Source organism: Pocillopora damicornis, chromosome 11 (genome assembly GCF_964200805.1).
Source record: "Pocillopora damicornis chromosome 11, jaPocDami1.2, whole genome shotgun sequence".
Classification (NCBI taxonomy): Eukaryota; Metazoa; Cnidaria; class Anthozoa; order Scleractinia; family Pocilloporidae; genus Pocillopora; species Pocillopora damicornis.
In genome coordinates this window covers 4,200,149-4,214,963 of record NC_142680.1, presented here as the reverse complement: position 1 = coordinate 4,214,963, position 14,815 = coordinate 4,200,149, and the positions used below count along the sequence as shown (strand labels likewise).

The following is a 14,815-nucleotide window of genomic DNA, read 5'->3' as shown; positions in this document are numbered from 1 at the left end:
ATGCAACCATTTCTTCGATGAAAAGCAATAGATTATCTTTGGAACTAGTTTACTTTAGAATAGTGTCGTGTTAAATGGAAATCTCCTCACTTAATTGTATAGATAAAATTATCGAGCAGATAGGGCAGCTAGAGTGCTTTCCAAGAGTTTAACCTGAAATCGAAGCAAGTTTTGCCACCCGACAGCTTCAATGAAAATGGCTTCAGATTCTCTGTCTGTTTGATTGATAATGTAAAGCGACTTTCGTAAATTTTTCTTTCCTAATGAGCAAGTTAAATATGGAAAAAGATTTTTGGATTTCCCATTTGCTCTAAGATGATCTTTTCACAACAAGTATAAAACCTGGAGTAGCTAATCTTTTTAGAGTTGATTATGTCGACATTAGCGATTAAGTTTCGATGGTACGCAGAAGTCTTCTCCAAACTAAAGATACATCCAATCAATTCCGATAATTGTGGTGATAAAAGTCAAAATACACCTTACGAGAAGATTTCAAATGATGTAGTGCTCACCTGAAGCCAGAGGAAAAAGTACAACGAGAGAAGCTACGGTAAAAAACAAAGCTTGAGAATAAACTGCGCCATGTTTCAATTGAGTGTGTCACGGTAAACGATCACGACTGTTTTGCGTAATTAACCGGCCATTAGAGAGCTCATTGCACAAAATGTGTCTTTATTTTCTCACTATCCAAGTGAGGGGGCAAGGGTCCGCTTCACTCAAACACGTTTACTCTGCATTCAATTCAACTACTCTTTAGTACGCTCGTGAAGAAGATATGATAGCCAATACATACTCCATTATGCAACCATTTCTTCGATGAAAAGCAATAGATTATCTTTGGAACTAGCTTTACTTTAGAATAGTGTCGTGTTAAGTGGAAATCTCCTCACTTAATTGTATAGATAAAATTATCGAGCAGATAGGGCAGCTAGAGTGCTTTCCAAGAGTTCTTTAACCTGAAATTGAAGCAAGTTTTGCCACCCGACAGCTTCAATGAAAATGGCTTCAGATTCTCTGTCTCTTTGATTAATAATGTAAAGCGACTTTCGTAAATTTTTCTTTCCTAATGAGCAAATTAAATATGCTAACTAAGTTAAATAGCTAATCTTTTTAGAGTTGATTCTGTCGGCATTAGCGATTAAGTTTCGATGGTACGCAGAAGTCTTCTCCAAACTAAAGATACATCCAATCAATTCCGATAATTGTGGAAATAAAAGTCAAAATACACCTTACGAGAAGATTTCAAATGATGTAGTGCTCACCTGAAGCCAGAGGAAGAAGTACAACGAGAGAGGCTACGCGGAAACAAAGCTTGAGAATAAACTGCGCCATGTTTCAATTGACTGTGTCACGGTAAATGATCACGACTGTTTTGCGTAATTAACCGGCCATTAAGGAGCTCATTGCACAAAAGATGTCTTTGTTTTCTCACCATCCAAGTGAGGGCAAGGGTCCGCTTCACTCAAACACGTTTACTCTGCATTCAATTCAACTACTCTTTAGTGCGCTCATGAAGAAGATATGATAGCCAATACATACTCCATTATGCACCATTTCTTCGATGAAAAGCAATAGATTATCTTTGGAACTAGCTTTACTTTAGAATAGTGTCGTGTTAAGTGGAAATCTCCTCACTTAATTGTATAGATAAAATTATCGAGCAGATAGGGCAGCTAGAGTGCTTTCCAAGAGTTCCTTAACCTGAAATCAAAGCAAGTTTTGCCACCCGACAGCTTCAATGAAAATAGCTTCAGATTCTCTGTCTTTTTGATTGATAATGTAAAGCGACTTTCGTAAATTTTTCTTTCCTAATGAGCAAGTTAAATATGGAAAAAGATTTTTGGATTTCCCATTTGCTCTAAGATGATCTTTTCACAACAAGTATAAAACCTGGAGTAGCTAATCTTTTTAGAGTTGATTATGTCGACATTAGCGATTAAGTTGCGATGGTAGGCAGAAGTCTTCTCCAAACTAAAGATACATCCTATCAATTCCGATAATAGTGGTAATGAAAGTCAAAATACACCTTACGAGAAGATTTCAAATGATGTAGTGCTCACCTGAAGCCAGAGGAAGAAGTACAACGAGAGAGGCTACGCGGAAACAAAGCTTGAGAATAAACTGCGCCATGTTTCAATTGAGTGTGTCACGGTAAATGATCACGACTGTTTTGCGTAATTAACCGGCCATTAAGGAGCTCATTGCACAAAAGATGTCTTTGTTTTCTCACTATCCAAGTGAGGGGGCAAGGGTCCGCTTCACTCAAACACGTTTACTCTGCATTCAATTCAACTACTCTTTAGTGCGCTCATGAAGAAGATATGATAGCTAATACATACTCCATTATGCAACCATTTCTTCGATGAAAAGCAAAAGATTATCTTTGGAACTAGCTTTACTTTAGAATAGTGTCGTGTTAAGTGGAAATCTCCTCACTTAATTGTATAGATAAAATTATCGAGCAGATAGGGCAGCTAGAGTGCTTTCCAAGAGTTCTTTAACCTGAAATCGAAGCAAGTTTTGCCACCCGACAGCTTCAATGAAAATAGCTTCAGATTCTCTGTCTGTTTGATTGATAGTGTAAAGCGACTTTCGTAAATTTTTCTTTCCTAATGAGCAAGTTAAATATGGAAAAAGATTTTTGGATTTCCCATTTGCTCTAAGATGATCTTTTCACAACAAGTATAAAACCTGGAGTAGCTAATCTTTTTAGAGTTGATTATGTCGACATTAGCGATTAAGTTTAGATGGTACGCAGAAGTCTTCTCCAAACTAAAGATAAATCCAATCAATTCCGATAATAGTTGTAATGAAAGTCAAAATACACCTTACGAGAAGATTTCAAATGATGTAGTACTCACCTGAAGCCAGAGGAAGAAGTACAACGAGAGAGGCTACGCGGAAACAAAGCTTGAGAATAAACTGCGCCATGTTTCAATTGAGTGTGTCACGGTAAACGATCACGACTGTTTTGCGTAATTAACCGGCCATTAGAGAGCTCATTGCACAAAAGATGTCTTTGTTTTCTCACTATCCAAGTGAGGGGGCAAGGGTCCGCTTCACTCAAACACGTTTACTCTGCATTCAATTCAACTACTCTTTAGTACGCTCATGAAGAAGATATGATAGCCAATACATACCCCATTATGCAACCATTTCTTCGATGAAAAGCAATAGATTATCTTTGGAACTAGCTTTACTTTAGAATAGTGTCGTGTTAAGTGGAAATCTCCTTACTTAACTGTATAGATAAAATTATCGAGTAGATAGGGCAGCTAGAGTGCTTTCCAAGAGTTCTTTAACCTGAAATCGAAGCAAGTTTTGCCACCCGACAGCTTCAAAGAAAATGGCTTCAGATTCTCTGTCTGTTTGATTGATAATGTAAAGCGACTTTCGTAAATTTTTCTTTCCTAATGAGCAAGTTGAATATGCAGAAAGATTTTTGGATTTCCCATTTGCTCTAAGATGATCTTTTCACAACAAGTATAAAACCTGGAGTAGCTAATCTTTTTAGAGTTGATTATGTCGACATTAGCGATTAAGTTTAGATGGTACGCAGAAGTCTTCTCCAAACTAAAGATACATCCAATCAATTCCGATAATAGTGGTAATGAAAGTCAAAATACACCTTACGAGAAGATTTCAAATGATGTAGTGCTCACCTGAAGCCAGAGGAAGAAGTACAACGAGAGAGGCTACGCGGAAACAAAGCTTGAGAATAAACTGCGCCATGTTTCAGTTGAGTGTGTCACGGTAAACGATCACGACTGTTTTGCGTAATTAACCGGCCATTAGAGAGCTCATTGCACAAAAGATGTCTTTGTTTTCTCACTATCCAAGTGAGGGGGCAAGGGTCCGCTTCACTTAAACACGTTTACTCTGCATTCAATTCAACTACTCTTTAGTACGCTCATGAAGAAGATATGATAGCCAATACATACCCCATTATGCATACATTTCTTCGATGAAAAGCAATAGATTATCTTTGGAACTAGCTTTACTTTAGAATAGTGTCGTGTTAAATGGAAATCTCCTCACTTAATTGTATAGATAAAATTATCGAGCAGATAGGGCAGCTAGAAAGCTTTCCAAGAGTTCTTTAACCTGAAACTGAAGCAAGTTTTACCACCCGACAGCTTCAATGAAAATGGCTTCAGATTCTCTGTCTGTTTGATAATGTAAAGCGACTTTCGTAAATTTTTCTTTCCTTATGAGCAAGTTAAATATGCAAAAAGATTTTTGGATTTCCCGTTTGCTCTAAGATAATCTTTTCACAACAAGTATAAAACCTGGAGTAGCTAATCTTTTTAGAGTTGATTCTGTCGGCATTAGCGATTAAGTTGCGATGGTACGCAGAAGTCTTCTCCAAACTAAAGATACATCCAATCAATTCCGAGGCTACGCGGAAACAAAGCTTGAGAATAAACTGCGCCATGTTTCAATTGAGTGTGTCACGGTAAACGATCACGACTGTTTTGCGTAATTGACCAGCTATTAGAGAGCTCATTGCACAAAAGATGTCTTTATTTTCTCACTATCCAAGCTAGGGGGCGAGGGTCCGCTTCACTCAAACACGTTTACTCTGCATTCAATTCAACTACTCTTTAGTACGCTCGTGAAGAAGATATGATAGCTGGATATTGGATATTGGCCGAGTTCTTTTTTTTCCGCATCTCTTCGCTTTATCAAGAAGCAAGTATGATTGGTTTATTTCAAGAGGCAAGAAAGAAAGCAACTGTGTTTGTGGCACAACACAGCACGAGAGTCCTTTATGTTTTCTTTGTTTTGACTCTATTCTGCAACTTTTTGCGACTTTATCGCTGACATTGTCCAAGAATTACGAACTTTGTAAGTTTGCGCGGGATCAAAGCGGGAAATCCTGAACGGGCAAGAGGGACCCATCTTTGTCGCTTGGGTAACCAATCAGAACACTTCGCTTATAAAAATATCATTTCGTTTTTTCGAGGTCGTTTTATTGACAAAACTCATTTCTAAGCTGTTCATTCTATTCATCCAGAATATCACATCTACCAGGAATTTCCTATGCGGACATATCGGAAAACTAACTTCCGTTCGAGGGACTATCTACAAATAACTATGGGGAGTTGAGATATTCCGCAGCTAAGACCCAAGGCCCCTTCTCTGCCAATTTAATTCCATTTGGTTTAACGTCAAATAGTTTCAATAATGAAGGTTTTCTTCAACGAAATTTTCAAGAACTAACGGCCGGACGCAGTCAAAGTAAAAAAGATACTCTTAAACTTTGTAGAAGATTATTTAATCAGTAACAGAGCGGATCACTCCAAAATTCATAAAACATACATAGAAAATGTTAATAATGAGATGGAGAACCATATTAAGATATAGCCATGATTTTCAACAATTACCAATTTCAGTCAATAAATCAAACAATTAATATATGAATATGAATCTAAAACTAACGTACTAACTATATACGTGAACTCTATCCTTTACATTAGTAAAAATATGTTTCAATGTGCTTTGCACGTTTGAATTCCAAATTAATCGTTCAAAGAATATATCAGTTACCATTTAATTACCAAAAATCAAACTCTTTGCACAATTCTATCTTACTTCTGATAAAAATACAATCTTATAGAAATTCTGATGTATTAATTGAAAACAGTGTGAATTAAATTCAGATAAAAAAAGAGAAAATGCAAAAGGCACCATAACCCTCCAAAACAAACTATAAAACTACAAACCACTTTTAATCTAACACTGTTGAAAGAAAACGATAACTATGAAACTTAATAGACTTTTAAGAGACATCATGAAATATGTAAGTTATCAAAAACTTTCCTTTACAATTAACTAAAAAAAAACCCACAAAACTCTACAAATGTAATAACTTTTTGTGATACACCTAGTACCTCTTTCATTGCATAATTAGAAAAGAAGGATAACACAATTCATGATATTGCCATAATCCTAGGCCTCACAGGGACACATGCTTGTTTGTCAAGTTACCATAGCAAAATCTGATGTAAATTTATCAACAATCAAGCGGTGAACATCTTCCAGCTGACAACACCTTCACTTGCACGGACGCATTTTACCTACTTCCTATGACAAAAAACTCCTTTTTTAACTAAAATATGTAATAAAAACTTTTTTAGGAAAACTATTAGGGGGAAAGGCCACCCGCTTAGAGGTAACTATGATTTGTTACAAAAATTTGAATATGAGGGGAAAAAGCTGCTTCGTAAAAAAAAAAGATGTGCGTCACTCCTTTCTGTCAAATCTGTTTTTTACTTTGCAATGCCTTTTAGCATTCTGCAAAGTTTGAGTACGTACTGAAAGAGTCTAAGTAAGCTAGAACTGTTTTGTAACAAAACATGTACAGCTCCTGAAAGATAAAAACAAAAAAAAAACACACCTTAGGCTCACGAAGGATATGCTATTGATCTGTGAGCGCCCAGCATTGTGCAAAGTAAGCTTCAGACGTGAAAAAGCAGCAAAAAACTATTAAACATGATGAAAAACGCGACAGAAAAGAGATCAGACGACATACTAAACTTGCAGACGTATCTTTGAAGTGACTATGTTGTTTCTTACAAATCCAAAAGGGATGACTTCTCCTGTGATTCCTTTGATAAATTTCAGCATAATGGGAAGCTCAAGCGTAGTTTATTGGGCGGGAGGGGGGGAATGAACGTAACCCGCCCCTCCACCCATCCCCAGGCAGATATCCTGGAATTCTGTTACATCCCCAACTCACCCCGAGGTAGAACTCCTCTGTTACGCCCTTAACAATTTACACCTGAACAAAGCTATAACAATGGATCATGACACTTTTAACTTACCAGAGTGTTGACGGCACCTGGTCTCTTTGCTCGAACTAGTTTTACAGTCTGTAAAACATCAACTGTTTGTTCAGTCTTGACTCGTTCGATCACTGACATTATGGTGGCTACGCAGCCACTACGACCAGTACCATCACTGTAGAAAGATAAACGGAGAACTGATCAAGAAAGTTGAAAAGTGTACAGTGGTGGATTCGTATTACAGGTTCTTGCCTTTGTTCTCCTAGCATCGAACTTCCAAAGTGTCAAGTATCCACTGTTTTCAGAAAGATAAAACCATTAACACCGACCACGCCGGATACAGTCAACTAAACTGTTTCCTGTAAATACTGTATCTGTTGTAGACAGTGTGGATAGCTTTATCCATTGTAGAAAGTGAATAAACTAAGCTGTATTTACTGTAGATAATGTATATTGATTATCTAATTGTCACAATAGGGAAAACTGTATATACTTTAGAAAGTGTAAATAGTTGTATCTAATAGAGACAATTTAGATAGCTGTATGTACTGTAGACGGTGAAGGTGGCTCATCTGATATAGTCAGCGTGAATAGCTCAATCTAACGCATATAGTGTAAATGGGTGCTTGTAGATAGAGGTAGATAGCAGTATCTAATGTAGACACTCTTGATAGTTGTATCTTTTTTAGACAAGATATGTTGTTTTATGTTCTGTTTACAGTCTGAACGCGTTATGCAAAAAGTATGTACATAAAGTCATACATGATTCGAGTAGCCATACGCTATTCTAGCATAAGTGCACAATTATTAGCCAAACGCCCAGTAGGTTTAGAATCACTTCTATTACAACATTTAAATGTATGATAACATCAATAAGAGACGTGCTCTTTATACCTGCACTGGAAAACTATGACTCTATTTCCTGATTGCTGCTGAGACTGCTGTACAGTAGTCATCAGGTCAAGTATATCCTGGGGATCTGGGCATGAGTTTTCATTGGCCCACCCAGTGTATTGTATATGCTGCAAAGTTGACGTCTTCTTAGGGGGCTGAAGAAAGAATTTAATTAGAAGCAAATCGAGCTATTCTTTTTAGGAACACGAGGTCAAGTTATTTTAAATTAGTTATCGCGTGGGCCGCATAGTCCCACGTGATCACATAGCCAGGTCTTTTTTTTGTTGTTGTCGTTAAGAACTCAAAATCCCCCAGGAACGTTCATTCCTTGCTTTGCTCGTCAGGAAGCCTCGCAGAACTTGCAAATACTTAGATAAAGTATGAACTTTTTATTTCATAAAACATTGCGATTTATTTTTTCATGCTTGTTGTACAATAAACTTAGTGGTGAATTGAATCGTGGGGTTGTCTGTAACGTTCCCGAACACATTCCGTAATGAACAAAAATCAATTTTCCACGCAGGATTAATTTGATTACGTAGAATGAAACATTGAAATTCGAAAAACAAACAAACAAAAACAAATCAAAAAGGAATTATTTCAACCACTAGATTCCGCAATTATGAATACGTTCAGAAAATCTCGGGTTCATTCAAACGATCTCCTCTTCTTTATATTTTCCTCTCCACTCATCACCTTTCTGCCAGAGAGTATTTTGATTCAGAAAGGAAAAAAATTACTCATTGGCCTCTCTCCTAATAATGAAATAGTTAAGGTCCAACTCCCGCGCATCAAGAATGCACAAACGCCTCCTGTTGGTATAGATAAAAGTTTCCTCCAAACTAACCAGAAAAAATGGGACCTTACAATTCGAGAACAAACAAACTGTACCGCTGCATTCTCGACGCTGAATCCTCTGGTAGTGATATTGTTTGAAGTTTCTTGGGACAAAAGCTGGACAGTGACTTCACCATACTTGGCAGATCCCTCGCTTGGCCAGTATTGCGGGTAAATCTAAAAAAGAAAAGCAGTGTTACAAGTATTATCCGTGAAACGAATAACTGAATATATGTGATATTAAGGTGGGCATGATAGTAGGAAGGATTTTCCGAAAAAGAGTTTCAACTATAGCGTCTCACTGACATTTGAGAGCATACTCAGTAAGTCAATCACTGTAAAATGTTACTTTCTCTCGACGATGAATGGTACCAATGGCTCCTCATTCTAAAAGTGTTGAGATGATAACCGAAACACAGTGACGCGTCCTTCCAAAATTTCTTAATAATTATTTCTTTACCAATTTGTTTAACGAATAGTGGTAATCTATCAAAGTTCACCACAGATACCAATAGTAACCCATATCAGTAGCTGGCTGTCTTGAAATAAATCACGTGATTTCTAGCACAATCTAGCATAGCTCTAGGATGTTGATTAGGCGTATTTTGCACACTTCGTTGCAAACATAGAGTGAAGAGTGTTGCTATATGCTTTTAAAAAACATGCCATGATTTTTACCTGCTTTCCTTCTTCCAAGTTATTCAACATCACAACTGTGCCAATATCATATTGAGAAATCATAAGCCAGAAGTCTATAATGGTGCAGTCTAACGGAGTTTGTGTCAGGATGTATGCATTACGTTGTGTGTAGTCCTGATAAATAAAAGATCAAAGAAAAATATGGACGTCAAGTTAAGCAACACGAATATACCAATACGAAAAGAATAATAACACCACAACCCAAGAAGGAAAACTTGAATAGAAATAAAGATCTTTTTATGGGTTGACTGAATTAAAAAATCTACTATACGGACACGTTGCAACAGAAAGCTTTCTAAAGAACCCGAAAATACGGAGTCTTTTCTTATCAGCACGCTAAAATTACAGAATATATTAAGAAAATTTTACAAGGGCATTTTTGCACTTACATCCACATAAGAGGCATTGATGTAACTCTTTTCTTGTGAAGACGCTTGTAAATGCACTCGAGCATTGTCCACTAATACAAAATCGAATATAAGTGTTTAATGTTTAATAAAATTAAAGGCATTTGTGCAAACAAAAAATATACTTAACAAAAGTTATAAGGATTGTCTCAGATCTATCGTTTGGAAACATTATTCAATGTGTGGCACCACCTGAAATTTGGAGTGGAAAGTTAGGGAACCAGTTGTCAAATTTTACGCATTTTAGTTATCCTAGAGATACTTCAAGCTAGTCGACGCAAGTTGTCCTAAAACACAACACAGCGACTTAACCATCACTTAACAAATAGAGAAGCCTTGACTATGCTGTGTTCTGTTGTAAAGAACGCAGGAAGCGGCTAAAACACGAAAGAAGTGTAGGGAGAAACACTCGACCATGTCTCGTGTTTCTCCCCTCTTCGTGAAGTTTCACTTTTACATAACGAACAAAACAAGAGATGTCCGGGAAATGGCCGGTACAAATTGGCGGATGGCGTGACAGCTCTAGCTCAGCTCCGTGCTCTGTACTCTGATAGAGCAGGCTCTTTCAACCAATGAAAGGGTGCGTTATAGTCTCTTATAGGCTATAACCTTAGTTAATTAAAAGTAACAAAATGATAGAGTACGATTGATGATCTGTAGCTTGGACAGCGCACTAATCTAATAGTGCACGATTCATGCCTGTAACCGCACAGTAAGAAAGGATAGTTCGCGCGTAATCAATGTGTATTTTGTTCCCAAAATGCTCTGACAGTTTTGATTGTTCAGTAACAGAACTTTCTGTCGTCCAAATCTATCTTGTGACAAAAAAAACTAACGTTACTTGTGGTCTTTTGATTTCGTTGATCACTGGTAAGATCACAGACCGAATGAGACCCCACTCGGTTTAAGACTCCGCTAGAAAACAATCCAGGAGTAAGCAAAAGTTTTGTTTAGTGTTTCGGAAACAATGCAAACAAAGACAAAGGAACACTTACGCGGAACAATGTTGGGGAACCTGTTCTTGACGACGTTTGCGGGCATAAATGCGTTCGTTGCTACTTCTTGAGAAGCGTGGGCGTCTGTTACAAGCTCCAAGCACTACAACACATAAAATTCTCTCAGTTCGTCCTATCCAATTTTAATTCCCTCCATCTTAAGCCATTTTTGTTCGGTCCTGGTTAATTGCTGTTTCCATAGCATTTTTGTTTCTTACCGAACTAATATATTGCTGTTTCATTCAGGCTATAGGTAATCTTTTTTTTTTCTCGTGCTAAACACACACACACAAATTACATTAATAGAAAAGTGAAACAAAATATTGTGATGTAAGATCAACAAATTACAGAGTAGTTCATTTGCCACTAATATGTATGTTAAAAAGAAATTTGCAGGAGTTATCCATGAACAAAAGCACGCTTTGTAATTTGATAATTACGTCTGACAATAATTTTTCGAGATTTTTTTGTCTTTAAGAACTGTAGATGAGATATGAACATGAAGTCAACAAAGTCACATTGACACGTCTTTAAAAGAATCTCCAGAAGCAAGTAATAAGCTGTCTTGTCAGCATTTACGTTTACGCACAATTAACAACATATAAAACCAAACTCAGTTTCTAGGAATAGTTAACACTTGCCTTCAACTCTCGTTCATATCCAGTCTTTTTGGATGGTTTATGCACCTTGGCAAGCTTGTTCGTCGCAATTCGTAGGTCCTGAGGGATAATCTCTGTATTTCCACATACCAAGGTTTCCATCACTGCTTGGTGCAAGAAAACATACTGGTCCTATATAGAGATAAAGTACATACCAATACTGTTGCAAAGGACAGTTTTTGATGAAGCTAGATTTAGGAAATTCGTCACCGTCAAACTAAAACATCCACGACAAATACACCCTGTATCCTCGCTACCAACCAAAACACCATCGTTTTTGAAACCGTGACCGTTCCTGGCGTTGGCCGAAGAGCAAATCTGAACTCCACAAAGAAGGTCGGCCATTTTTCCATATATCATTCGTATTCTCAAATTATTCAAACCTGATTTACACACCATAGACTAAAGTTCGGTTTAACTGAGCATGTTTTGTTAGTGTGAATGAGTTATAAGATACTGAGGAACGAGTTACTTAATGCCCCTGTATATTTATTGATCGATTGATTACTCTAAAAGTTTAAAAAAAGTGGTGCTCACTGTGATATTCATTTTTACATAAACTCTGTATTGTACTAAATTTTCAGATGGAAATTGAGAAAGGTTAGGATTTTCTATAAAGTAATTTGGGTGTCATATCGAAATCATAAAAAGGCCTTTGACAGTCATCATAATGACCAGGCTTGGGTTATTAAGACACCGTATCAGTTTTACTATCATGACACACTCTTTTTAAAGATACACTGGGGGAAAGTAAATAGGACTTTTGCTGCTGTTATTCTTATGGAAAACGGTTAAATTTGTTAGCTTACATCTTTCTGAATCATATGAGGACGAGATCTACGCATGACTTGCACGTAATTCTGTATAAACACAGTTTTTATCTTCTCAGCACTCTCCAACATGGCGTCGATAGCAATGTATGTGCCAGTTCGACCAACACCAGCACTGTACAAAGGTAACAACAGATGTAAGTAACAACCAACGGAGAGAACAATAGAGGAAAAATAGCAAGAACTATTAAGGGTCGCGACCAATAAAGGGGAAACGGCAGGAGTAGAAGGTAAAAGTTGGAGACCTGACTATTGAAATACCTCAGATACCTCTAGGCTTCGCTTCTAGCAGGGTTCACTTGTGTTTTTAAAATTCTCGACATCATTGGTGGGATCAGTAAGAGTATTGAGAGTAAACAATTGAGGTCTATTTATTAACCCTATAGCTCCTCGACCAAATTTGTAATTCTCCTAACCGTCAACCATACAATTCTTAATATGTTAGTTCGGAGAATTAAGTATTGGATCAACTTATTATCCCCAAGCTGATATTTCTCTTTATGCTCATCACCTATCTGGTTGACATTGTATTGATATTGTAAGGAGAAATTCTGTCTTAGTCACTCATGGGAGCTGAAGGGTTAACTACATAAAAAAGAGCCCTACACTAACGCATATAATTTTAACACTGAAGACAGTTTTACTGTTTTAATTTCAGTTCTTTTAGGTTCCTTGTGATATTAATCTTTCTTCAGATCAAAACGTTTATTTCCTGTTATCCAAACCAGATAGAAATCGCAATTGAAATATCTACAAAAGAACTAAACTAACATGCGATAAAGATTTGCGAATGTGAAGCATTTAATTTGAAGTCTTCAAATTTTACCCTGCTTTTTACCTGCAGTGCACAACAAGAGGTCCACCAGTCGCCTGGTGCCTCGCATGAATCTTTTGTCTAAATCCAAGTAGAGCTGTGGAATGCTGTGGGACACCTTTGTCTGGCCAAGTGACGTAATGAAACTGCTGCACGGCCCTTTTTTCTGAGTCCTAAGTGAAAATTCGTTCTCATGTTGGGAATGTTGTTACAGAGGGAACTCTCTTAGTTTAAAATACGCAGTCATTCTTTGTAAGTAGTTTACAGTAAAAAAATGCAAGACGTCGTATTCCAAATAACGTAATTTCATTTCGAACAGAGACAACCCACCTTTGTCACAATCAATGACCTGATGACGTAATCGGCAAATGTTTCAGTCTTGTGTAGGGTAACTGTGATAGCACCAAATTTGGAAGTATCGTCTGGCCAATACTGATCGCATTTGCCCTAAAGATATGATAGGAAAAAAAAAAGGCTGATGCTATATATATCGTACAGCATGCTATACAAGTGGCCTGATCGCTGAGTGGCTTGCTGGCTGACATTATGATGCATGTTTTACAGACTACTCATAAAGTGTAGAAAATGAAAAACCACTGAAACTCTGGATTACGTTCAACATCAAACTAAAAACTTGCGCTACGTCTACCTTTCCCAGCTCAACCAAGTTTGTAAGCATCACAATGATGAAACTGTTTTCCTGCCAGACCATTCGCCAGAAATCAGCGATAGTTGTAGAAGTTGGACCTAAACAGCAGTAAGAATAATTGTAAAAGAGAGGCGAAACATAAGTTAATTTCATAAGAGCTTTTTGGCATTTAGCTACCAAAGAATGGGACAAGTCATTTTTTTGGGAGTATGGGAGTTTTCGTCATTTATTGCTGCTTTATTCCCTGAGTACTTCTGCCCACAGAGTAGAACACTGAAACAACGCAAAATTCTGGTAAAAGGCCACAACAAAAAGCCCAACAAGTTGATGGAACCCTGTAATGACGAGTGATAAGCTTCGCCCCCTAAAAGTCTAAAAACTATCGTCTGAGTTTTCTAAAAGCTTTGTTCCTACAATGAACGAAAACGATGGGATCGACGACGCTTTTGTTAGTTCCAGGGGTGCCCCATTTGGAAAGGGTATACGATTAAATATACCGACAAAGAACCTGGTGAGAGTGACGCTCATCATCATGGGACATTTGCTAGCCCTCTGACTCTATGTTGCGTCAGATTCCCACGAGCTGTTCAACAGCAATACGAGTAAGCGTGCGACAACTTACAGTGTATCCACGAGACACCTCAAGTAATATTTACCTTGTGTTGCGATATAGGTCATGGTGACCTCATCGTAGGTCTGAGGAGAGATATTTGAAAAAGATAACAGAAATTCTCGATAATCAACTCAAATATCGATTGTTTATCTATTTATTTATTCATTATATCAAACAAGTAGGGTTGACTTGGTCGTTCTACTTTGTCTTGTCGTGTCATGTCGTATTGTGTCGTTGTGTTCACGTTGTCGTATGCTTTTTTTGTTACTGACCGGAATGTAGCTTGCATTGATGTAGCTGGAGTTTTTGTCACCCTCTATTTCCTCCAACAAAACGCGAGAATGATCATCTGTGAACAAACACAATCGTTTGTTCAGTTTCTATTGAAGTTTTCAAAAGTTTTTTTTTATGGTGTGAGATGCAAAATCTTAAGAATGATGCGCTTTGAACGTAAGGTTCAAAATTTGGATTAAAACATAATAATCTCTCAAGATTTAAGCTCACCACTTCCTAAATCACCAACTTTGAAGCGATTATTAATCCCAGTATAGTTCTGCGATTTATCAACAATGGGATTTGAAAAAAAAAATTCAGGCCTGATCGGGATTTGAACCCATGACCTCTGTGATA

At 37.3% G+C, this 14,815-nt stretch overlaps 1 protein-coding gene across 4 annotated transcripts in view; it reads right to left on the bottom strand.

Moving 5' to 3' along the window:
- Nucleotides 1-5,261: 5,261 nt before the first annotated feature.
- Nucleotides 5,262-14,815, bottom strand: part of LOC149037090 (receptor-type tyrosine-protein phosphatase F-like) — a 32,234-nt gene continuing 22,680 nt past the window's right edge. For 3 of the 4 annotated variants that reach the window (XM_089186891.1, XM_089186889.1, XM_089186890.1), the window contains 14 exons: nt 14,458-14,534; nt 14,229-14,268; nt 13,573-13,670; nt 13,254-13,370; nt 12,948-13,096; nt 12,089-12,224; nt 11,262-11,411; nt 10,621-10,723; nt 9,608-9,678; nt 9,198-9,332; nt 8,574-8,696; nt 7,683-7,837; nt 6,828-6,963; nt 5,262-6,370 (listed from right to left, as the gene is read on the bottom strand). In XM_089186891.1, the coding sequence (XP_089043017.1) occupies nt 6,290-6,370; nt 6,828-6,963; nt 7,683-7,837; nt 8,574-8,696; nt 9,198-9,332; nt 9,608-9,678; nt 10,621-10,723; nt 11,262-11,411; nt 12,089-12,224; nt 12,948-13,096; nt 13,254-13,370; nt 13,573-13,670; nt 14,229-14,268; nt 14,458-14,534 (1,571 nt within the window). In that variant the 3' untranslated portion in view covers nt 5,262-6,289. Of the gene's footprint in view, nt 6,371-6,827; nt 6,964-7,682; nt 7,838-8,573; nt 8,697-9,197; nt 9,333-9,607; nt 9,679-10,620; nt 10,724-11,261; nt 11,412-12,088; nt 12,225-12,947; nt 13,097-13,253; nt 13,371-13,572; nt 13,671-14,228; nt 14,269-14,457; nt 14,535-14,815 lie in introns of those variants that run through there. The other variant, XR_016180935.1, reaches the window with a different exon arrangement.